The sequence below is a fragment of the Calonectris borealis genome, chromosome 33, assembly GCF_964195595.1.
Source record: "Calonectris borealis chromosome 33, bCalBor7.hap1.2, whole genome shotgun sequence".
NCBI lineage: Eukaryota > Metazoa > Chordata > Aves > Procellariiformes > Procellariidae > Calonectris > Calonectris borealis.
The window spans coordinates 1,105,642-1,129,433 of NC_134344.1; the positions used below are offsets into that span (position 1 = coordinate 1,105,642).

Below are 23,792 nucleotides of genomic sequence, written 5' to 3' on the forward strand. Positions count from 1 at the left end.
TGTCCCCTTGTCCCCATGTCCCCAGCATCCTGGTGTCCCCCAGCGTCCCTACATCCCCTTGCTGTCCCCATGTCACCCCGTGTCCCCTTGTCCCCAGCACCCCACGTCCTCCAACATCCCCCAGCACCCCCAGGCGTCCCCTTGTCCCCCAGTGTCCCCCAGTGTCCCCTTGTCCCCCAGTGTCCCCCTGTCCCCCAGCGCCCCACGTCCTCCAACATCCCCCAGTATCCCCAGGCGTCCCCTTGTCCCCCTGTCCCCCAATGTCCCCTTGTCCCCCAGCACCCCCCATCCCCCAGTGCCCCCACAGCCCCCTGTTCCCCCCGTGTCCCCCCTGTCCCCTGATGTCCCCTTGTCCCCCAGCACCCCACGTCCTCCCACATCCCCCAGTGTCCCCAGGCGTCCCCTTGTCCCCCTGTCCCCCAGTGTCCCCTTGTCTCCCAGTGTCCCCTTGTCCCCCAGCGCCCCACGTCCTCCAACATCCCCCAGTACCCCCAGGCGTCCCCTTGTCCCCCAGTGTCCCCTTGTCCCCCAGTGTCCCCCTGTCCCCCAGCACCCCACGTCCTCCCACATCCCCCAGTGTCCCCAGGCGTCCCCTTGTCCCCCTGTCCCCCAGTGTCCCCTTGTCCCCCTGTCCCCCAGTGTCCCCTTGTCCCCCAGCACCCCCCATCCCCCAGTGCCCCCACAGCCCCCTGTTCCCCCCGTGTCCCCCCTGTCCCCTGATGTCCCCTTGACCCCCAGCACCCCACATCCTCCCACATCCCCCAGTGTCCCCAGGTGTCCCCTTGTCCCCCTATCCCCCAGTGCCCCCATGTCCCCAGCACCCCACGTCCTCCCACATCCCCCAGTGTCCCCAGGCGTCCCCTTGTCCCCCTGTCCCCCAGTGTCCCCTTGTCCCCCAGTGTCCCCCTGTCCCCCAGCGCCCCACGTCCTCCAACATCCCCCAGTACCCCCAGGCGTCCCCTTGTCCCCCAGTGTCCCCTTGTCCCCCAGTGTCCCCCGTTCTCCAACATCCCCCAGTATCCCCAGGCGTCCCCTTGTCCCCCTGTCCCCCAGTGTCCCCATGTCCCCCAGCACCCCCCATCCCCCAGTGCCCCCACAGCCCCCTGATCCCCTCGTGTCCCCCCTGTCCCCTGATGTCCCCTTGTCCCCCAGCACCCCCCGTCCTCCAACATCCCCCAGTGTCCCCCAGTGTCCCCTTGTCCCCCAGTGTCCCCCATCCTCCAACATCCCCCAGTATCCCCAGGCGTCCCCTTGTCCCCCTGTCCCCCAGTGTCCCCTTGTCCCCCAGTGTCCCCCTGTCCCCCAGTGTCCCCTTGTCCCCCAGTGTCCCCTTGTCCCCAGCACCCCACGTCCTCCAACATCCCCCAGTGTCCCCAGGCGTCCCCTTGTCCCCATGTCCCCCAGTGCCCCCATGTCCCCCAGTGCCCCCACACCCCCCTGCTCCCCCCCGTCCCCCGCTGTCCCCGCTGTCCCCGTCACCTTGGTGTAGTAGATGTCGACGGGGAAGCGGCGCCCGGGGATGCGGAAGACGGGGGCCTGGTCGAAGAAGGCGGAGAAGCGCTGGGTGTCGAGGGTGGCCGAGGCCACCAGCACCTTCAGCTGGGGACGGAACCGGGCGATGTCCTTGATCAGCCCGAAGAGGACGTCGGTGTGCAGGGTGCGCTCGTGGGCCTCGTCCACCATGATCACGCTGCGGGGACGGGAACGGGGACGTGGGGACGAGCGTGGGGACAGGTACGGGGCCATGGGGATGCAGGGATGGGTGTGGGGACATGGGGACAAGCATGGGGACATGGGGACGTGAGATATGGGGATGTGGGGACAAGCGTGGGGACAAGCGTGGGGACAGGTATGGGGATGTGGGGACATGGGGACAAGCGTGGGGACATGGGGACAAGCATGGGGACATGGGGACGTGAGATATGGGGATGCGGGGACAAGCGTGGGGACGTGGGGACAAGCGTGGGGACAGGTATGGGGATGTGGGGACATGGGAACAAGCGTGGGGACATGGGGACAAGCGTGGGGACAGGTATGGGGATGTGGGGACAAGCGTGGGGACGTGGGGACAAGCGTGGGGACAGGTATGGGGATGTGGGGACATGGGAACAAGCGTGGGGACATGGGGACAAGCGTGGGGACAGGTATGGGGATGTGGGGACAAGCGTGGGGACGTGGGGACAAGCGTGGGGACAGGTATGGGGATGTGGGGACATGGGGACAAGCGTGGGGACATGGGGACAAGCGTGGGGACAGGTATGGGGATGTGGGGACATGGGGACGTGGGGACAAGCGTGGGGACAGGTATGGGGATGGGGGGACATGGGGACAAGCGTGGGGACAGGTATGGGGATGTGGGGACAAGCGTGGGGACATGGGGACAAGCGTGGGGACAGGTATAGGGATGGGGGGACAAGCGTGGGGACATGGGGACAAGCGTGGGGACAGGTATGGGGATGTGGGGACATGGGGACATGGGGACAAGCGTGGGGACAGGTATGGGGATGTGGGGACATGGGGACATGGGGACAAGCGTGGGGACAGGTATGGGGATGGGGGGACATGGGGACATGGGGACAAGCGTGGGGACAGGTATGGGGATGGGGGGACATGGGGACGTGGGGACAAGCGTGGGGACAGGTATGGGGATGGGGGGACAAGCGTGGGGACATGGGGACAAGTGTGGGGACAGGTATGGGGATGGGGGGACAAGCGTGGGGACATGGGGACAGGCGTGGGGACATGGGGACAGTGTGGGGACAGGTGTGGGGACATGGAAACGAGCGTGGGGACACGGGGACAAGCATAGGGACAGGTATGGGGACATGGGGACAGATATGGGGACATGGAGATGCAGGGATGGGTGTGGGGACATGGGGACAAGCGTGGGGACACGGGGACAAGCGTGGGGACAGTCACAGGGGCGTGGGGATGTTGACAAGAGGCAGGGACATGGGGACACCGAAGTGACACCGCTAAGACTGAAGACAAGGCCAGCGCTGGGGACACGCAGCCGCTCCGCCAGCCCCCTGCTCTGTCCCCAACATGTCCCCAACACGTCCCCAACAACCCCAACGTCCCCCCACTGTCCCCAACTGCCCCCCTACCCCCACAATGTCCCCACCCACCCCACCCCCCATCCCTGGTGTCCCCCGCCATAGTCCCCAAACCCTCCCTGACCCCCCAAAATGTCCCCAACCCCCCATCTTCCCCACCCCCCATGTCCCCAAGGTCCCCCCCCTCAACATCAACCTTCCCCCACACCTTAACGTCCCCAACGTCCCCAACGTCCCCACGGTCCCCCCAGCCTCCGCCGTCCCCAATCCCTCTGCTCTCCCTCAACACGTCCCCAACGTCCCCGGTGTCCCCAGCATTTCCCGATGTCCCCCACGTCCCTCCAGCATCTCCGCTCTCCCCCGGTGTCCCCGATGTCCCCTGCGTGTCCCCAGTGTCACCTGTAGGAGCCGAGGTCGGGCTCGGTCAGGAACTCCCGCAGCAGCATCCCGTCCGTCATGTACTTCAGCACCGTCCGCTCCGACGTGCAGTCCTCGAAGCGGATGCTGTACCCCACCTGGGGACAAGGGACGTGCCACCCGCCTGGCCCAGTGTCCCCCCCGACTCCCCTCCCAGTATCCCCAACAACCCCCCCTTGCCGGTCCCCACGGTTCCTAATGGGCACCACTGAAATGCTCTCGCTTGCCCTTAATGTCCCCCCCCCCGCATCCCGGGGTGTCTTGGGATGGGGATGTGTCCCCAGGGGTCCCCTGAGGTCCCCAGGATGGGGACAGGTCCCTTGGGGTCCCCTGTGTCCCCAGGGGTCCCCTGAGGTCCCCAGGATGGGGACAGGTCCCTTGAGGTCCTCAGGATGGGGACATCTTCCTTGGGCTCCCCTAGGATGGGGACAGGTCCCTTGGGGTTCCCCTAAGATGGGGACACGTTCCTTGGGGTCCTCTGTGTCCCCAGGGGTCCCCTGAGGTCCCCAGGATGGGGACAGGTCCCTCGGGGTCCCCTGTGTCCCCAGGGTCCCCTGCGGTCCCCAGGATGCGGACAGGTCCCTTGGGGTTCCCTTAAGATGGGGACACGTTCCTTGGGGTCTCCTGTGTCCTTAGGGTACCCTAGAACAAGGACATGTCCCCAGGGTCCCCTGAAGTCCCCTAGGATGGGGACAGGTCCCTTGAGGTCCCCAGGGTCCCCTGAGGTCCCCAGGATGGGGACAGGTCCCTTGAGGTCCCCAGGGTCCCCAGGATGGGGACATCTTCCTTGGGCTCCCCTAGGATGGGGACAGGTCCCTTGGGGTCCCCTGTGTCCCCAGGGTCCCCTGAGGTCCCCAGGATGGGGACAGGTCCCTTGAGGTCCCCAGGATGGGGACATCTTCCTTGGGCTCCCCTAGGATGGGGACAGGTCCCTTGGGGTCCCCTGTGTCCCCAGGGTCCCCTGAGGTCCCCAGGATGGAGACAGGTCCCTTGAGGTCCCCAGGGTCCCCTGAGGTCCCCAGAATGGGGACAGGTCCCTTGAGGTCCCCAAGGTCCCCTGAGGTCCCCAGGATGGGGACAGGTCCCTTGAGGTCCCCAGGATGAGGACATCTTCCTTGGGCTCCCCTAGGATGGGGACAGGTCCCTTGGGGTCCCCTGTGTCCCCTGCAGTCCCCAGGATGGGGACACGTCCCCAAGGTCCCCTAGGATGGGGACACGTCATTAAGGTCCTCTCTGCTCCTGAGGGCTCCCTGGGACAAGGACCTGTCCCCAGTGTCCCCTGCGGTCCCCAGGATGGGGACACATCCCCTGGGGTCCCCTATGTCCCCAGGCTCCTATGGGACAAGGACCTGTCCCCAGTGTCCCCTGCGGTCCCCAGGACAAGAACACGTCCCCAGGGTCCCCTGTCACCCTCCGGTCACCGGAGCCACCCCTCAAAGTGTCCCACACCCCCACGGCTCCACGTCCATGTGTCCCCGTGTCCCCGTGTCACCTCGTTGCCCAGTTTGGTGCCCATCTCGACGGCCACGCGGGCGGCCACGCTCATGGCGGCCACGCGCCGCGGCTGCGTGATGCCGATCTTCAGCCCCTGGCGCGTGTAGCCCTGGGGGGGGGGACGACACCCGGTCAGAGGTGCCCCCCCAAACCCCTACCTGCCCCCCACATCCCCCCCCTTGCCCCCCAGCCATCTTAGTTGCCCCCCGTTGCCCCCTCAATCCCCCTATTTGCCCCCCGTAACCCCTTCATCTGCCCCCGTCGCCCCCTCGATGCCCCCCAAAATCCCCATCTGCCCCCCTGATGCCCCCCAAACCCCCTATCTGCCCCCCAAACCCCCCATCTGGCCCCCATCTGCCCCCCAAACCCCCCATCTGCCTTCCTCATGCCCCCCAACCCCCCCATCTGCCCCCCCATCACCCCCCAAACCCCCCATCTGCCCCCCAAGCCCCCTATCTGCCCCCCAAGCCCCCCATCTGCCCCCCTGATGCCCCCCAACCCCCCTATCTGCCCCCCCATTGTCCCCCAACCCCCCCATCTGCCCCCCAGCGCCCCCCAACCCCCCCATCTGCCCCCCCAACCCCCCATCCGCCCCCCTGATGCCCCCCAACCCCCCTGATGCCCCCCCATCGCCCCCCAACCCCTTTATCTACCCCCCTGATGCCCCCTCATTTGCCCCCCTGATGCCCCTCAACCCCCCCATCTGCCCCCCAGCGCCCCCCAACCCCCCTATCTGCCCCCCCATCCCCCCATCCACCCCCTGATGCCCCCCCAGCGCCCCCCAACCCCTTTATCTACCCCCCCGATGCGCCCTCATTTGCCCCCCTGATGCCCCCCAACCCCCCATCCACCCCGATGCCCCCCCTCGCCCCCCAACCCCTTTACCTACCCCCCTGATGCCCCCTCATTTGCCTCCCTGATGCCCCCCAACCCCCCTATCTGCCCCCCAACCCCCCATCCACCCCGATGCCCCCCCTCGCCCCCCAACCCCTTTACCTACCCCCCTGATGCCCCCTCATTTGCCTCCCTGATGCCCCCCAACCCCCCTATCTGCCCCCCCAACCCCCCATCCACCCCCTGATGCCCCCCTATCGCCCCCCAACCCCTTTATCTACCCCCCCGATGCCCCCTCATTTGCCCCCCTGATGCCCCCCAACCCCCCTATCTGCCCCCCCAACCACCCCGATGCCCCCCAACCCCCCTGATGCCCCCCCCTCGCCCCCCAACCCCTTTACCTACCCCCCTGATGCCCCCTCATTTGCCCCCCTGATGCCCCCCAACCCCCCCATCTGCCCCCCCAGCGCCCCCCAACCCCCCGTATCTACCCCCCACCCCCCCCCCCAGCCCCCCCACCTCCTCGTGCAGGTACTGGGGGATCTGGGTGGTCTTGCCGGAACCAGTTTCCCCCTCGATGACCAAGATCTGGTGCTGGGCGATGGCGGCCACCAGCTCGTCGCGGTAGGGGAAGATGGGGAGGCTGCGGCGCACCTCCTGCGCCGACTGGCGCCGCCGCTCCGCCTCCGGCACCGGCGCCGGCGCCTCCTGCGGGCACCCCCCGTGTCCCCGTGTCACCCCCGCTGTCCCCACGGCCCCCTGGCATCTTCCCAGGGTCCCCCCCAGTGTCCCCATGGCCCCCCATCGCCCCCCCCCCCCCCCCCCCGCCATGGTGTCCCCATGACACTCATGGTCCCTTTGGTGTCCCCATGGCCCACCATCATCTTTCCAGGACCCCCCCGGTGTCCCCATGTCACCTCCAGTGTCCCCATGGCCCCCCATCATCCTCCCAGGGTCCCCCCAGTGTCCCCATGGCCCCCCACACGGTGTCCCCATGCCACCTCTGGTGTCCCCATGGTCCCTTTGGTGTCCCCATGGCCCACCATCATCTTCCCAGGACCCCCCCGGTGTCCCCATGTCACCTCTGGTGTCCCCATGGTCCCTTTGGTGTCCCCATGGCCCCCCATCATCTCCCCAGGACCCCCCCGGTGTCCCCATGTCACCTCTGGTGTCCCCATGGTCCCTTTGGTGTCCCCATGGCCCCCCATCACCTCCCCAGGACCCCCCCAGTGTCCCCATGGCCCCCCATCATCTCCCCAGGACCCCCCCCAGTGTCCCCATGGCCCCCCATCACCTCCCCAGGACCCCCCCGGTGTCCCCATGTCACCTCCAGTGTCCCCATGGCCCCCCATCATCCTCCCAGGGTCCCCCCAGTGTCCCCATGGCCCCCCACACGGTGTCCCCATGCCACCTCTGGTGTCCCCATGGTCCCTTTGGTGTCCCCACGGCCCCCCATCACCTCCCCAGGACCCCCCCAGTATCCCCATGGCCCCCCATCATCTCCCCAGGACCCCCCCCGGTGTCCCCATGGCCCCCCATCACCTCCCCAGGACCCCCCCGGTGTCCCCACGTCACCTCCAGTGTCCCCATGGCCCCCCATCATCCTCCCAGGGTCCCCCCAGTGTCCCCACGGCCCCCCATCGCCCCCCACACGGTGTCCCCATGCCACCTCTGGTGTCCCCATGGTCCCTTTGGTGTCCCCATGGCCCCCCATCATCTCCCCAGGACCCCCCTGGTGTCCCCATGTCACCTCTGGTGTCCCCATGGTCCCTTTGGTGTCCCCACGGCCCCCCATCATCCTCCCAGGGTCCCCCCAGTGTCCCCATGTCACCTCCAGTGTCCCCAAAGCCCTCCGTTGTCCTCCCAGGCCCCCCCCACTGCCCGCATGGTCCCTACAGCATCTTTAGGATCCCCTCCAGCACCCCAAATCCTCCCTCTACCCCCCAAAATCCCTCCCATCACCCCCGGAACCCCCTCCAGCACCCCAAACCCTCCCTCTACCACCCCATAACCTCTCCCATCACCCCTGGGACCCCTTCCAGCACCCCAAATCCTCCCTCTACCCCCCCATAACCCCTCCCATCACCCCCGGGACCCCTTCCAGCACCCCAAATCTTCCCTCTACCCCCCCAAGATTCCTCCCGTCACCCCCAGGACCCCTTCCAGCACCCCAAATCCCCCTCCATCCCCCCCCAAAATCCCTCCCATCACCCCCAGGACCCCCTCCAGCACCCCAAATCCTCCCTCTACCCCCCCCATAACTCCTCCCATCACCCCCGGGACCCCTTCCGGCACCCCAATTCCCCCCTCTACCCCTACAAGATCCCTTCCATCACCCCTAGGACCCCCTCCAGCACCCCAAATCCTCCCTCCACCTCCCTAAAATCCCTCACATCATCCCCAGGGCCCCCTCTAGCACCCCAAATCCCCCTCCATCCCCCACAAGATCCCTCCCATCACCCCCGAGACCCCCTCCACCACCCCAATTCCCCCCTCTACCCCTACAAGATCCCTTCCATCACCCCCAGGACCCCCTCCAGCACCCCAAATCCTCCCTCCACCTCCCTAAAATCCCTCACATCATCCCCAGGGCCCCCTCTAGCACCCCAAATCCCCCTCCATCCCCCACAAGATCCCTCCCATCACCCCCGAGACCCCCTCCACCACCCCAATTCCCCCCTCTACCCCTACAAGATCCCTTCCATCACCCCCAGGACCCCCTCCAGCACCCCAAATCCTCCCTCCACCTCCCTAAATTCCCTCACATCATCCCCAGGGCCCCCTCTAGCACCCCAAATCCCCCTCCATCCCCCACAAGATCCCTCCCATCACCCCCGAGACCCACTCCACCACCCCAATTCCCCCCTCTACCCCTACAAGATCCCTTCCATCACCCCCAGGACCCCCTCCAGCACCCCAAATCTTCCCTCCACCTCCTTAAAATCCCTCACATCATCCCCAGGGCCCCCTCCAGCACCCCAAATCCTCCCTCTACCCCCCCATAACTCCTCCCATCACCCCCAGGACCCCCTCCACCACCCCAATTCCCCCCTCTACCCCTACAAGATCTCTTCCATCACCCCCAGGACCCCCTCCAGCACCCCAAATCTTCCCTCCACCTCCCTAAAATCCCTCACATCATCCCCAGGGCCACCTCCAGCACCCCAAATCCTCCCTCTACCTCCCCAAAACCTCTCCCATCACCCCCAGGACCCCCTCCAGCACCCCCAAACCCCCCCGCCCCCTCACCTTATCGGGTTCGGTGCCCTTCATCTGCACGGCGCTGACGAACTGGATCATCTCATCTTCCTCCAACACGAAGTCGTAATCTTTGGGGGGCTGCCGGCGGGCGGCATCGCGCGCCCCAAACCTCAGGGAAGCCGCCCCGATTCGCTCCTCCTCCCACCGCCGCTGCTCGTCCCGGGGGGCCATGCGCTCTTCCTCCCCTCCTGTCGTTTCCTCGCGCTCCGGGATCTTCTACGGGGAGGCGATGAGAGTGGTAAAACCATCCTGGTGTCCCCCCGAAACCCCCCGCCGTGGCAGGAGGGACCTTGGGGAGATGGAGGAGGGAATTTGAGGTGCTGGAGGGAGTTTTGGTGGTGATAGGGGGGATGCTGGGGGGATAAAGGGAGGATTTGGGGTGCTGGAGGGGATCCTGGGGGTGATGGGAGGAACCCTGGGGGGATAAAGGGGGATTTGGGGTGCTGGAGGGGATTTTGGGGTTGGTGGAAGGAATCTTAGGGGGATAAAGGGAGGGTTTGGGGTGCTGGAGGGGATCCTGGGGGTGACAGGAGGGACCCTGGGGGGATAGAGGGGAATCTGGGGTGCTGGAGGGGATCCTGGGGGTGATAGGGGGGATCCTGGGGGGATAAAGGGAGGGTTTGGGGTGCTGGAAGGGGGTCCTGGGAGTGATGGGAGGGACCCTGGGGGGATAAAGGGGGATTTGGGGTGCTGGAAGGAGTCCTGGGGGTGATGGGAGGGATCTTGAAGGGCTAGAGGGGGGATCTGGGGTGCTGGAGGGGATCCTGTGGGTAATGGGAGGGATCCTGGGGGGATGGGGGGGGATTTGGGGTGCTATAAGGGATTCTGGGGGTGATGGTAGGAATCTTAGGGGAATAAAGGGAGGGTTTGGGGTGCTGGAGGGGGTCCTGGGGGTGATGGGAGAGATCTTGAGGTGCTAGAGTGAGGGTTTGGGGTGCTGGAGGGGATCCTGGGGGTGACAGGAGGGATCTTGGGGGGACAAAGGGAGCGTTCGGGGTGCTGGAGGGGATCCTGGGGGTGATGGAAGGGATCCTGGGGGGACAGAGAGGGGATCTGGGGTGCTGGAAAGGATCCTGGGGGCGATGGGAGCAGCAGAGCAAAGACCTGGGGGGGGGCCGGAGGAACCCTGAGATAACAAAAAGACCCTTGAGGAGACAGAGAAGAACTGGGGGGGCTAGAGAGAGAATTCGGGGTGCCGGGGGGAGGTTTTGGGGAGCCCCACCTTGCCCCGCGTTTCCTCGGGGATGTAATAGCGGTTCCTTTTCTCCAGCTCCTCCTTCTCCCCGGCGCGTTTGTACTCGCGAGCCAGATCCCGGACGCGGCGTTTGTATTCCAGCTCCCGCCGTTCCGCCCCCGTCAGCGCCTCTTCTCCGAACAAATATTCCTCGTCGGCGATTTCCGCTTCCAATTCTTCTAATTTATCCCGTTCCCGTTTAACTAAATATTCCCGACGGGATTTTTTCCGGAGTTCTGGAACCTGAAATGAAAAAGAAAGACAAAAAAAAAAAGGGGGTGGCAGGGTACGGTGGAATCTCTGCGCCGCCGGCGCCGGGGTTGGGTGGATTTTGGAGCTCACCAGGATTTTTTGATCTTCTTCGGCGACTTTGAGGCGTTTCTGGGCTTCTTCGTAAGCCTGGGGGGGTGAAAAAAGGGGGTGAGGAGGGGAACCCCAAATTCTAGCTGCAGGGGATGGAGTGGGGGGGGGCTTAATGGCACCCCCAGACCCTCCGGTCCCAGCCAAGGATGTTAAATCTGAGCCAGGAGGCAGGCAAAGCCCCCCCCGGTTCCATCTAGGGACCCCCCAATCCCACCCAGCGCCCCCTCAATCCCAGCTGGGACCCCCAAATTAAACCCAGGGACCCCCAGAAGACCGGCAGGATCCCCCCCATCCTGGATGTGACCCCCCCAATCCCACCCAGCACCCCCCCAATCCCAGCTGGGACCCCTAAATCAAACCTGGGGACCCCCAGGAGACCGGCAGGATCCCCCCCATCCTGGCTGGGACCCCCCCAGTCCCACCCAGCACCCCTCAAATCCCAGCTGGGACCCCCAAGGATCCCCAGGAGATGGGCAAGCCCCCCCCCGCCATTCCCACCCAGGGATCCCAAATCCCACCCAGGGACCCCCAGGAGCCTGGGAGGGTTCCCCAAACACAGCTGGGCACCCCAAATCCCACCCAGGGATCCCCAGAAGCACGGCAGGACCCCCCCACCCTGGCTGTGACCCCCAAACCCCACCTAGAGACCCCAATTCCCACCCAACTTCCCTAAATCCCATCCAGGGAACCCAAATTTAACGCATGGACACCCCTAAATCCCCCCCAGGGATCCCAAATCTCACCAAGGGATCCCCAGGAGCACAGCAGGGACCCCGAAACACAGCTGGGTCCCCCAAATCCCACCCAGGCACCCCAATTCCCACCCAAACCCCCCAAATCCCACCCAGGCACCCCAATTCCCACCCAGGGACCCCCAGGAGCTCAGCAGGGCCCCCCAAACACAGTTGGGCCCCCCAAATCCCACCCAGAGACCTCAATTCCCACCCAGGGACCCCCTAAATCCCACCCAAACTCCCTAAATCCCATCCAGAGATCCCAAATCCCACGCTCAGGAGCTCAGCAGGGCCCCCCAAACACAGCTGGGTCCCCCAAATCCCACCCAGGGACCCCTAAATCCCAGCCAAATTCCCTAAATCCCACCCAGAGATCCCAAATCCCACCGAGGGACCCCCAGGAGCACAGCAGGGCCCCCCAAACACAGTTGGGCCCCCCAATTCCCACCCAGGGACCCCCAGGAGCACGGCAGGGCCCCCCAAACACAGCTGGGCCCCCCAGATCCCACCCAGAGACCTCAATTCCCACCCAGGGACCCCCTAAATCCCACCCAAACTCCCTAAATCCCATCCAGAGATCCCAATTCCCACCCAGGGACCCCCAGGAGCTCAGCAGGGCCCCCTCAAACACAGCTGGGCCCCCCAAATCCCACCCAGGGATCCCAATTCCCACCCAGGGACCCCCTAAATCCCACCCAAACCCCCTAAATCCCATCCAGAGACCCCAAATCCCACCCAGGGACCCCCAAGAGCTCAGCAGGGCCCCCTCAAACACAGCTGGGTCCCCCAAATCCCACCCAGGGACCCCTAAATCCCAGCCAAACTCCCTAAATCCCACCCAGGGATCCCAAATCCCACCCAGGGACCCCCAGGAGCACGGCAGGGCCCCCCAAACACAGCTGGGCCCCCCAGATCCCACCCAGAGACCTCAATTCCCACCCAGGGACCCCCTAAATCCCACCCAAACTCCCTAAATCCCATCCAGAGATCCCAAATCCCACCCAGGGACCCCCAGGAGCTCAGCAGGGCCCCCTCAAACACAGCTGGGCCCCCCAAATCCCACCCAGAGATCCCAAATCCCACCCAGAGACCCCCAGGAGCTCAGCAGGGCCCCCTCAAACACAGCTGGGCCCCCCAAATCCCACCCAGGGACCCCCTAAATCCCACCCAAACCCCCTAAATCCCATCCAGAGACCCCAATTCCCACCCAGGGACCCCCAGGAGCACGGCAGGGCCCCCCAAACACAGCCGGGCCCCCCAAATCCCCCCCCGATAACCCCCCAAAAGGCGTCGCGGCCCCCCCCCATCACCTTGGCGTCGGGGCGGGAGAGGACGGTGCGTGTGCGGTCGCGGTCGCGGCGGCGCAGGCGCTCGGCGAAGGCGTCGCGTTCCTCCAGGTCCCGCAGCCGTTCCCGCTCCGACGCTTCCCATTCCGCTTCCGGCTCCTCGGGAGGCTCCGGAGCTCTGGTTTCGAGGGGAATGTCACACAGAGAGGACCCCAAAACCCACAGGGGACCCCAAAAACCATAATTTGGGGGGCTCTAAGGGGCTTTAGAGTCATCCTGAAGATGCGAACCCCAAAATCCCAGGGGGGACTCAGCACCCAGAAGCTCAGGGGGACTCCAAGAGTCAGGAGGCAACCCTGAGATCCCCGGGGGGACCCCAAAAGCTTGGAGGGGACCCCAATATCCAGGGGGACCATGAGCACCTGCAGTGACCCCCCCAGGAGCTGGAGAAAACCCTGAGACCCCCCATAATTAGGGGGGGATCCTGATAATGGGGGGGACCCCGATAACCAGGGGGACCCCGAGCACCTGTGGTGACCCCCAGTAAGCAGAAGTAAACCCCCGTAACTGGGGGGGACCCCAAGAACTGGGGGGAACCCCGAGAACCAGGGGGACTCCAATGACCTGCAGTGACCCCGAGGGGGCAGGAGGAAACCCCAATACCCCTATAACCAGGGGGGGACCCCGATAATAAGGGGGATCCCGATAACAAGGGGGACCCCAACATGTAGGGGGATCCTGAGCACTTGTGGTGACCCCCAGGGAACAGAAGAAAACCTCAAGACCCCCATAACTGTGGGGGACCCCAATAATGAGCAGAACCCCAAGAACCAGAGAGACCCTGAGCACTTGTGGTGACCCCCAATAAGCAAGAAGCAACCCATGTAACTGGGGGGACCCCAAGAACTGGGGGGACCCCAATAATGAGGGGAACCCCGAGAACCAGGGGGACCCTGAGCACTTGTGGTGACTCCCAATAAGCAAGAAGAAACCCCCGTAACTGGGGGGGGACCCCAAGAACTGGGGGGAACCCTGAGAACCAGGCGGACCCTGAGCACCCATGGTGACCCCGAGGGGGGAGAAGGAAACCCCGAGACCCCCCTAATTGGGGAGGGGACCCCGATAATGAGAGCGGGACCCCAAAAACGAGGGCGGGACCCCAAGAACTGGGGCTACTCACGGGGGTGGCGGCGGCGACGGGCTGGAGGCCTCGGGCGACTCGGAGCGGCAGCGGCGGAGGTGGCGGCGTCGGCGGTGGGAAGCGTCGGCCATGCTGGGGGCGGAGCCATGGGAGGAGGCGGAGCTGGGGGCAGGGCCTGGCCCCTCATCGTCGCTATCGACCAATCGGTAGCCCTGGCTGCGGCGCTGCAGCTCCCGCGCCGCCCGCTCAGCCGCTCGGCCCGGGGGCTCCCGCGGCGCCTCCCGGGGGACCTGGGGGCGGGGACAGCGTCGGGCCACGCCCCCTCTGACCACACCCCTTCTGATGTTGGCCACGCCCCTATGTGGTTGGCCACGCCCACTGGCAACCCAGCACCTCTCATTGGCTAGTCCCTCCCCTTCAATTCCACTCTGCTGGTACTCAGGCATGCAAACCACGCCCCCTTCCGCGCTGGCCACGCCCCTCCACCTGACCCCGCCTCCACAGGCCTCCTTAAAGCCACACCCCATCCCGTGAGACACGCCCCCACCACATAGGCTCCTCCCACCTCCCCTAGAAGCCCCGCCCCCTCCAACACCGCCTCGTCGCGGCAGCCACGCCCCCGCCGCAAAGCCACGCCCCTTCCCCGTCAAGCCCCGCCCTCACCTGCCAGCAGGCCACGCCCCCACCCGCAGAGACACCTCCCGGCAAGGTCTAACGGGAAGGCCCCGCCCGCTTCCCCGGAGCCCCGCCCACTCCCCCGGAGCCCCGCCCACTCCCGGGTGGGAGCAGAAGCCCCGCCCACCTTGTCCCAGAGCTCCCGCGCGAAGGCGCGCACGCGCGGCTCCTCCACCCGCAGCGCCTCGGTTTCCCGCAGCCGCTCCAGCAGCTCCTCCACGCTGCGGCTCCGCCGCGCCAGCGCCACCAGGAAGGCGGGGACGTGCCGCCCGCTCAGCCCCAGCAGCGCCTGCAGCTCCCCGGACACCCACCGCTCCAGCGCCGCCGTCGCCGCCGCCGCCGCCATGGCCGCTCCACTTTCGTCTTACCCTCCCGGCCGCCGTACGCCGCGCGCACGGCCCGCAGCCAATCCCTGCGCGGCTGCGCTCTGCGCATGCGCCGCTGTGTAGCCCCGCCCGCTTCCCGCCGCGCCGCGCTCTACGCCTGCGCCGCTATATAGCCCCGCCCTTCCTTGTCTCGCCCACCGCCGCGCTCTGCGCATGCGCTGCCGCCTGCTCTGCGCACCGCGCATGCGCGCTCCCGCTCTACCGTAATATCCCGTCGAGCCGCGCGGCTTAAAAGAGAAACCAACCCCTTCTGCCTCCAGGGGCGCCCCCCAACCCCCCCCCCGGTCCCCAGTGTCACCAGCCGGGCTCACAGCAGCCGCCATCACCTTTTATTGTCATTTGTCGCGGTACAGTGCGGCCAAGCGGCAGCGTGGTCCTCACCCCCCCTCCCCGGGCTTCGTTGCCACGGCAACAGGAGTAGGCCTCAGGCTTCGTCGCCATGGCAACGGGAGCAGGCCTCAGGCTTCATTGCCATGGCAACAAGAATAGGCCTGAGGCTTTGTCGCCATGGCAACAGGAAGAGGCCTCAGGCTTTGGGAGCAGGCCTCAGGCTTCATTGCCATGGCAACAGGAGTAGGCCTCAGGCTTCAGTAGGCCTCAGGCTTCATTACCATGGCAACAGGAGTAGGCCTCAGGCTTCAGTAGGCCTCAGGCTTCGTCACCATGGCAACGGGAGCAGGCCTCAGGCTTCGGCCTCCTCCACCCTCCGCCATTTTGTCTCCCCTCAACCGCTCCCGCCCTCGGCCGATGGCAGCCGCCCCCAGGGATCCCCCGGTCCCCTCCTGGCTGTCACCCGGCCACCAGCCGCCATCTCTCACGCTCCCACCCGGCCATCGCTCCTCGTCCGTTTGTCTTCTGTCAGCCATTTGTCTTCCCTCAGCCATTTTGGAGCCTTCCTCCTCACCCTCGACTGTCCCCCCCCTCCACCATCCCCTCCCTCACCACAGCAATAAACCCCATCCCCTCCCCACCCCCAACCCCCATCGCCCCACCCCACTAAAGCCCCGCCCCCCACACATAGCCCCGCCCCTTGGTAATACAGCTTTGCCCCCCCTCCCCCCCCCAGCTAATACTGCCGCGGCTTTGGCCCCCCCCCCCCACCTTGGCCCAGTTATAACTGGGCCTGGCCCAGTTCCTAACTGGGGCAGCTCCGGTTGACCCAATACTGACACAATTGCCCCGCCCCTGGCTATAAAAAGCCCTTAATTAGGTTAAAAAAACCTCGTTAAGGATAATTGCCCCCCCCCCAGCTGCTAAAAAAAAAGCTACAAAATGGGGAAGGGAAGAGCTGGGACCCCCCAAAAATCCCCCCCGCGGTGCCCCCCCCCCCCCCCCCCACCGCTGGGTCCCCACGGTGGGGACAGTGTCCTCGTGTCCCCCCCCGGGGCAGGTTTTTTGGGGGGGGGGGGGGGTCCTCATCCGTGTGTCCGGCTCTGTCCTGCCCCGCCGGGGGGTCCCTCAGGTCCGGCCCCCCCCACCCCCTCGCCGGCGGGGGAGGGGGGGTTCTGTGGGGGTCCCAGCGTGGCTCCTCACACCCCCCCCCCCCGCCGCCACGGGGCAGGGGCCGGGGTTACCGCCGGCAGGACTCATCTGGGGGGGAATGGGGGGGTGAGGACCCCCATTGCCCCCCTCAACCCCCCCCAGGCAGCCAGGGACCCCCATTACCCCCCTCAAACGCCCCCCCGGCAGCTGGGGACCCCTTCAACCCCCCCCAAAATGTCCAGGGACCCCCATTACTCCCTCCATGTGTCCAGGGACCCCCATTACCCCCCTCAACTCCCCCCCCCAGGCATCCAGGGACCCCCTCAAACCCCCTCCCAGGCAGCTGGGACCCCCATTACCCCTCTCAACGCCCCCCCCAAAATGGCCAGGGACCCCCATTACCCCCCTCAACCCCCCCCCAAAATGGCCAGGGACCCCCATTACCCCTCTCAAACCCCCCCCAAAATGGCCAGGGACACCCATTACACCCCTCAACCCTACCCCAAAATGTCCAGGGACCCCTATTACCCCCCTCAACCCCCCCCCAAAATGGCCAGGGACCCCCATTACCCCACTCAAACCCCCCCAAAATGTCCAGGGACCCCCATTACCCCCCTCAAAAGCCCCCCCGGGCATCCAGGGACCCCCTCAACCCCCCCCCATGAGTTCAGGGACCCCCATTACCCCTCTCAACCCCCCCCCCAAATGTCCAGGGACCCCGATTTCCCCCTCAACCCCCCCCCAAAATGTCCAGGGACCCCCATTACCCCCCTTAACCCCCCCAGGGGACCCCGGTGTCCCCCCAAAAGCCACCCCAGGGCTCTCACCCACGAGCAGGGCACGGGCTCGCAGCCCCCCCGGCAGCCCCCGCGTTGGAGGGGGCTCATCCTCATCCTCATCTTCATCGGGGGCCGAAGGGGGGGTCGGGGGGGGGGGTGGCTCTTCGGGGGGGCCCCAGGCCGCCAGCATGGCCCCCTCCGAGGGGTAGCAGAAGGTGCGCTCCAGCTCCCGCTCGCTGAACCAGATCTTCAGCTGGGGGGGGACACGTGGGGACATTGTGGGGACAGGGACACCCTGGGGACACCCCGGGGTTGGGGACACCCTGAGGTCACCCTGGGGATGGGGACACCTCGGGGATGGGGACACCCTGGGGAAGGGGTGGCATGGGGACACCTTGGGGACACCCCCAGGGACACCCTGGGGTTGGGGACACCCCTGGGAAAGGGGTGGCATGGGGACACCCTGGGGACACCCCGGGGTTGGGGACACCCTGAGATCACCCTGGGGATGGGGACACCTCGGGGATGGGGACACCCTGGGGAAGGCGTGGCATGGGGACACCCTGGGGACACCCCGGGGTTGGGGACACCCTGAGATCACCCTGGGGATGGGGACACCTCGGGGATGGGGACACCCTGGGGAAGGGGTGGTGTGGGGACACCTTGGGGACACCCCAGGGTTGGGGACACCTCGGGAATGGGGACACCCTGGGGAAGGGGTGGCATGGGGACACCTTGGGGAGACCCCCAGGGACACCCTGGGGTTGGGGACACCCCTGGGAAAGGGGTGGTATGGGGACACCCTGGGGACACCCCGGGGTTGGGGACACCCTGAGATCACCCTGGGGATGGGGACACCTCGGGGATGGGGACACCCTGGGGAAGGGGTGGTGTGGGGACACCTTGGGGACACCCCGGGGTTGGGGACACCTTGGGGATGGGGAAGCTCGGGGATGGGGACACCCTGGGGTTGGGGACACCCTGGGGTGACCCTGGGGATGGGGACACCTCGGGGATGGGGACACCCTGGGGAAGGGGTGGTGTGGGGACACCTTGGGGACACCCCAGGGTTGGGGACACCCTGAGGTCACCCTGGGGATGGGGACACCCCGGGGATGGGGACACCCTGGGGAAGGGGTGGCGTGGGGACACCTTGGGGACACCCCCAGGGACACCCTGGGGTTGGGGACACCCCTGGGAAAGGGGTGGCATGGGGACACCCTGGGGACACCCCAGGGTTGGGGACACCCTAAGGTCACCCTGTGGATGGGGACACCTCGGGGATGGGGACACCCTGGGGAAGGGGTGGCGTGGGGACACCTTGGGGACATCCTGGGGTTGGGGACACCTTGGGGATGGGGAAGCTCGGGGATGGGGACACCCTGGGGTTGGGGACACCCTGGGGTGACCCTGGGGATGGGGACACCCCGGGGATGGGGACACCCTGGGGAAGGGGTGGTGAGGGGACACCTTGGGGACACCCCGGGGTTGGGGACACCCTGAGGTCACCCTGGGGATGGGGACACCCCGGGGATGGGGACACCCTGGGGAAGGGGTGGCGTGGGGACACCTTGGGGACACCCAGGGGTTGGGGACACCTTGGGGATGGGGACAGCAGGGGAAAGGGGTGGTGTGGGGACACCTTGGGGACACCCCGGGGTTGGGGACACCCTGAGGTCACCCTGGGGATGGGGACACCTCGGGGATGGGGACACCCTGGGGAAGGGGTGGCGTGGGGACACCTTGGGGACATCCTAGGGTTGGGGACACCCTGAGGTCACCCTGGGGATGGGGACACCCCGGGAATGGGGACACCCTGGGGAAGGGGTGGCGTGGGGACACCTTGGGGACACCCCGGGGTTGGGGACACCTTGGGGATGGGGACAGCAGGGGAAAGGGGTGGTGTGGGGACACCTTGGGGACACCCCGGGGTTGGGGACACCCTGAGGTCACCCTGGGGATGGGGACACCCCGGGAATGGGGACACCCTGGGGAAGGGGTGGCGTGGGGACACCTTGGGGACATCCTAGGGTTGGGGACACCTTGGGGATGGGGAAGCTCGGGGATGGGGACACCCTGGGGTTGGGGACACCCTGGGGAAGGCGTGGCATGGGGACACCTTGGGGACACCCCAGGGTTGGGGACACCCTGAGGTGACCCTGGGGATGGGGACACCCTGGGGACATGGGACATCCCGGTGACAGGGGTGGCGTGGGGACGTTCCAGGGGACATCTGGGGGACAGGGACACCCTGGGGACACCACAGGGATGGGGACACCCCGGAAATGGGGACAGGGTCACCCTGGGGTCACCCTTGGGGACGGGGTCACCATGGGGCCACCCAGGGGTCACTGAGGGGCCACCGAGGGGATGGGGGTGGCATGGGGACACCCTGGGGACACCGAGGGGACCCAGGGAGAAGTGGGGACGTGTGTGTCCCCCCCCCCATGGGGGTTCCCATGGTAATTAATCCCTTCCCAGCTTAATCGTAATTAACGGCAGGCTATTAATGAGCGGGGGAGGGGGGGAGGTCACGCGGCCGAGCGGGGGATGGGAGCGGGGCAGGGGAAGGCGGGGGAGGGGGGGAGGGGGGGGCAGCCCCGCCCTGCCACCGCGGGAACCGCTTCCTCCCCCCCCGGGTTCCTGTTTTTTGGGGTGCCCCGGAGGATTCTGGGTAACGCTGAGGGGGGGAGGGGTGTCACACACCCCCCCCTTGTTTTAACCACCAGCCCCCTCCCCTCCCTGTGCAGGCAGGGGTGCAGGCAGGGCGCAGGTCAAGGGTGCAGGCAGGAGCACAGGCAGGAGCACAGGCAGGGTGCAGGCAGGGCGCAGGCCGGGGTGCAGGCAGGAGCGCAGGCAGGAGCGCAGGCAGGGGAGCAGGCCGGGGAGCAGGCCGGGGTGCAGGCAGGAGCGCAGGCAGGGTGCAGGCAGGGGAGCAGGCCGGGGTGCAGGCCGGGGAGCAGGCCGGGGCGCAGGCAGGGGCGCAGGCAGGGGCGCAGGCAGGGCGCAGGCAGGGGAGCAGGCAGGGCACAGGCAGGGGTGCAGGCAGGGGCGCAGGCAGGGGAGCAGGCAGGGGAGCAGGCAGGGTGCAGGCAGGGGAGCAGGCAGGGGAGCAGGCAGGGCACAGGCAGGGGTGCAGGCAGGGGCGCAGGCAGGGGAGCAGGCAGGGGAGCAGGCCGGGTGCAGGCAGGGGAGCAGGCAGGGGAGCAGGCCGGGGCGCAGGCAGGGTGCAGGCAGGGGAGCAGGCAGGGGAGCAGGCAGGGCTGCAGGCAGGGGTGCAGGCAGGGGCGCAGGCAGGAGCGCAGGCAGGGGAGCAGGCCGGGGAGCAGGCCGGGGTGCAGGCAGGAGCGCAGGCAGGGTGCAGGCAGGGGAGCAGGCCGGGGTGCAGGCCGGGGAGCAGGCCGGGGCGCAGGCAGGGGCGCAGGCAGGGCGCAGGCAGGGCGCAGGCAGGGGAGCAGGCAGGGGAGCAGGCCGGGGAGCAGGCCGGGGCGCAGGCAGGGTGCAGGCAGGGGAGCAGGCAGGGCACAGGCAGGGGTGCAGGCAGGGGCGCAGGCAGGGGCGCAGGCAGGGGAGCAGGCAGGGGAGCAGGCCGGGGAGCAGGCAGGGTGCAGGCAGGGGAGCAGGCAGGGGAGCAGGCAGGGGAGCAGGCAGGGCGTGCGGGCAGGGAGAGGAAGCGGCGAGGTCCCAGGCATCCGGGTGCCCAACCCCCTCTGCCGCTCGCCGCTGGGCCCCATCGGGGCCTCCCCAAAACGGGGACGGGGAGAGGGGGGACACGGGGGGGGGACAGCAAGGGATGGGGACGGGGGGGGACAGGGACAAGGGACGGGGACCCCGGGAAGGGACAGGGATGGGGACACGGGTCAAGGAGGGGACAGGAACATGGGTCCAGGAGGGGACAAGGATGGGGACAGGGGGTCCAGGAAGGGACAAGGACCAGGGATGGGGACAAGGATGGGGACAGGGAGGTCCGGGAGGGGACAAGGACCAGGGATGGGGACAAGGATGGGGACAGGAGGTCCAGGAGGGGACAAGGACCAGGGATGGGGACAAGGATGGGGACGGGGACATCCAGGAGGGGACAAGGACCAGGGATGGGGACAGGAGGTCCAGGAGGGGACAAGGAGGTCCGGGAGGGGAGAAGGACCAGAGATGGGGACAGGGAGTCCAGGAGGGGACAGGGAGGTCTAGGAGGGGACAAGGATGGGGACAAGGGGTCCGGGAGGGGACAAGGACCAGGGATGGGGACAGGGAGGTCCAGGAGGGGACAAAGATGGGGGACAGGGCTGTCCAGGAAGGGACAAGGACCAGGGATGGGGACAAGGATGGGGACAGGAGGGGACAAGGATGGGGACAAGGGGTCCGGGAGGGGACAAGGACCAGAGATGGGGACAAGGAGGTCCAGGAGGGGACAAGGACGGGGACAGGGAGGCCCAGGGCTGGGGACAAGGGACAGGATGGCAGGACAGTGAAGGGTTGGAGGACACACGGAGGGGACACGGGGCGAGGGGACACAACAGGAACCCCGGGGGTGGCCGGAGGTGATGGGGGGGGGCACACGAGGTGACATGGGGGGCACACGAGGTGACATGGGGGGACACGAGGTGACATGGGGGGGACACGAGGTGACATGGGGGGGACACGAGGGGGTCCTTACCTTCTTGCGGTGGGGGTCGTTCTTGGCCAGGCAGGAGCGGGGCAGGGCCAGGTACCCGCCGATCACCTGGATCTCCTCCGCCGTGGGGTAGCGCTTCTTGGGGGGCCCCGGCGGAGCAACCGGGGGGGTGGGGGGGGCGGGGGACCCCCCCTCGGGGCCGTTGGCGGTCCCCCCCCGCCGAGGTCGCACCGTGATGGTGTTACCGCTGCGGCGTTGCAGGGCCGGGTGGGCCGGGGGGGGCCCGGGCTCGCGGCGGGGAGCCCCTCGCATGGCCGCCGGCCCGTTGCCCGCCCCCCCAAGCGGGGCCACCCCGGGGCCGCCCGCGCCCGGCCCCTCCCCAGCGCCACCTTCGACACGCCCCTGCGTGGGCGTCATGGCCGCCGTCGGCGTGGTGGCTGTCACGGGCGTCGTGGGTATCACCACGGGTGTCACGGCCGCCGTGGTGGGCCCACAGCTCTTGGTTGACACCTCGGCCATCCCGGTGCCCTCGTGGCCATCTACTGTCCCCTGTCCTCCTGGTGTCCCCTGCCCACCCGGTGTCCCCCGTCCCTCAACCATCTTCCAGCTCTTGACCATCCCCTTGACTGTCCCCTGGCCCTCAACTGTCCCCAGGTCCTTGGTTGTCCCCAGACCCTCAGCTGTCCCCGAGCTGGTGGCCAACCCATGACCCTTGACCGTCCTATGGGTCTCGGCCATCTGCTGTCCCTCAGCCGTCCCCTGGCCCTCAACTGGCCCCAGGTCCTTGGTTGTCCCCAGACCTTCAGCTGTCCCCGGGCTGGTGGCCAACCCGTGGCCCTTGACCGTCCTATGGGTCTCGGCTGTCCTACAGCCTTCGGCTGGTCCCCGTCCTTCAACTGTCCCCACCATGTCCTTGACTGTCCCCCATGTCTCAACTGTCCCCAGGTCCTTGGTTGTCCCCAGGCCCTCAGCTGTCCCCGGGCTGGTGGCCAACCCGTGGCCCTTGACCGTCCTACAGCCCTCGGCTGTTCCTTGTCCCTCAACCGTCCCCAAGCCCTTGGCTGTCCCCCGTCCCTCAACTGGCCCCAGGTCCTTGGTTGTCCCCAGACCTTCAACTGTCCCTGGGCTGGTGGCCAATCCGTGGCCCTTGACCGTCCTACAGCCCTCGGCTGTCCCCTGTCCCTCGGCCGTCCCCACACCCTTGGTTAAGCCCCATCCCTTGACCGTCCCAAGGCCCTTGACCGTCCTCTGCGTCTCAGCTGTCCCCAAGGTTGTCCCCTGTCCCTCCACAGTCCCCGGGTTGATGGTCAACCTGTGGCCCTCAGCCGTCCCCTGTCCCTCCGCTGTCCCCACACCCTTGACTGACCCCCGTGTCTTGACCATCCCCAGGTCCTTGGTTGTCCCCAGACCCTCAGCTGTCCCCGGGCTGGTGGCCAACCCATGACCCTTGACTGTCCTATAGGTCTCAGCCATCTGCTGTCCCTCAGCTGTCCCCTGGCCCTCAACTGTCCCCATGCCCTTGGTTGACCCCAAACCATCAACCATCCCTGGGCTGGTGGCCAACCCATGACCCTTGACCGTCCTATGGGTCTCGGCCACCTGCTGTCCCTCAACTGTCCCCTGTCCCTCAACTGTCCCCGTGCCCTTGACCAACCCCCGTGTCTCAGCTGTCCCCACGTCCTTGGTTGTCCCCAGACCCTCAACCGTCCCCGAGCTGGTGGCCAACCCATGGCCCTTGACCGTCCTATGGGTCTCAGCCACCTGCTGTCCCTCAACTGTCCCCATGCCCTTGACCCCCCCCCGTGTCTCAACTGTCCCCAGGTCCTTGGTTGTCCCCAGACCCTCAACTGTCCCCAAGCTGGTGGCCAACCCATGACCCTTGACCATCCTATGGGTGTCAGCCCCCTGCTGTCCCTCCGCCCCGCCCTGCCCCTGGCACCCCTCCTCCCCCGAGGTACGATGGCCATCGGGGGCCGTCCCGGGGGGACTCTCGGGGAGACCCTCGGTGCTGAGGGAGCGGGCGGGTGGTCGTGGGGCG

At 67.2% G+C, this 23,792-nt stretch overlaps 2 protein-coding genes and 1 long non-coding RNA gene across 3 annotated transcripts in view; 1 reads left to right on the forward strand and 2 right to left on the reverse strand.

Moving 5' to 3' along the window:
• The window catches only part of DHX16 (DEAH-box helicase 16), a 16,679-nt gene extending 1,745 nt beyond the window's left edge, over window positions 1–14,934 (reverse strand). Inside the window, exons 1-10 of the mRNA XM_075134576.1 lie at window positions 14,623–14,934; window positions 13,860–14,110; window positions 12,704–12,857; window positions 10,639–10,695; window positions 10,285–10,539; window positions 9,051–9,278; window positions 6,321–6,509; window positions 4,966–5,076; window positions 3,456–3,571; window positions 1,432–1,690 (exon numbers count right to left, since the gene is read on the reverse strand). Of these exons, the coding sequence (XP_074990677.1) occupies window positions 1,432–1,690; window positions 3,456–3,571; window positions 4,966–5,076; window positions 6,321–6,509; window positions 9,051–9,278; window positions 10,285–10,539; window positions 10,639–10,695; window positions 12,704–12,857; window positions 13,860–14,110; window positions 14,623–14,841 (1,839 nt within the window). The 5' untranslated portion in view covers window positions 14,842–14,934. The remainder of the gene's footprint in view (window positions 1–1,431; window positions 1,691–3,455; window positions 3,572–4,965; window positions 5,077–6,320; window positions 6,510–9,050; window positions 9,279–10,284; window positions 10,540–10,638; window positions 10,696–12,703; window positions 12,858–13,859; window positions 14,111–14,622) is intronic.
• On the forward strand, window positions 4,110–4,450 carry LOC142074213 (uncharacterized). The gene is made up of 3 exons (XR_012670568.1): window positions 4,110–4,217; window positions 4,286–4,342; window positions 4,402–4,450. It is a non-coding gene; the product is annotated as an uncharacterized LOC142074213 (long non-coding RNA).
• Window positions 14,935–16,234: 1,300 nt separating the features above from the next.
• Window positions 16,235–23,391, reverse strand: PPP1R18 (protein phosphatase 1 regulatory subunit 18). The gene is made up of 3 exons (XM_075134649.1): window positions 21,797–23,391; window positions 17,191–17,395; window positions 16,235–16,471 (listed from the first exon to the last, which is right to left on the reverse strand). Exons 1-3 carry the CDS (start codon window positions 23,297–23,299, stop codon window positions 16,452–16,454), a joined length of 1,728 nt encoding a protein of 575 aa, XP_074990750.1. The 5' UTR covers window positions 23,300–23,391; the 3' UTR covers window positions 16,235–16,451.
• Between the last annotated feature and the right edge of the window lie 401 nt (window positions 23,392–23,792).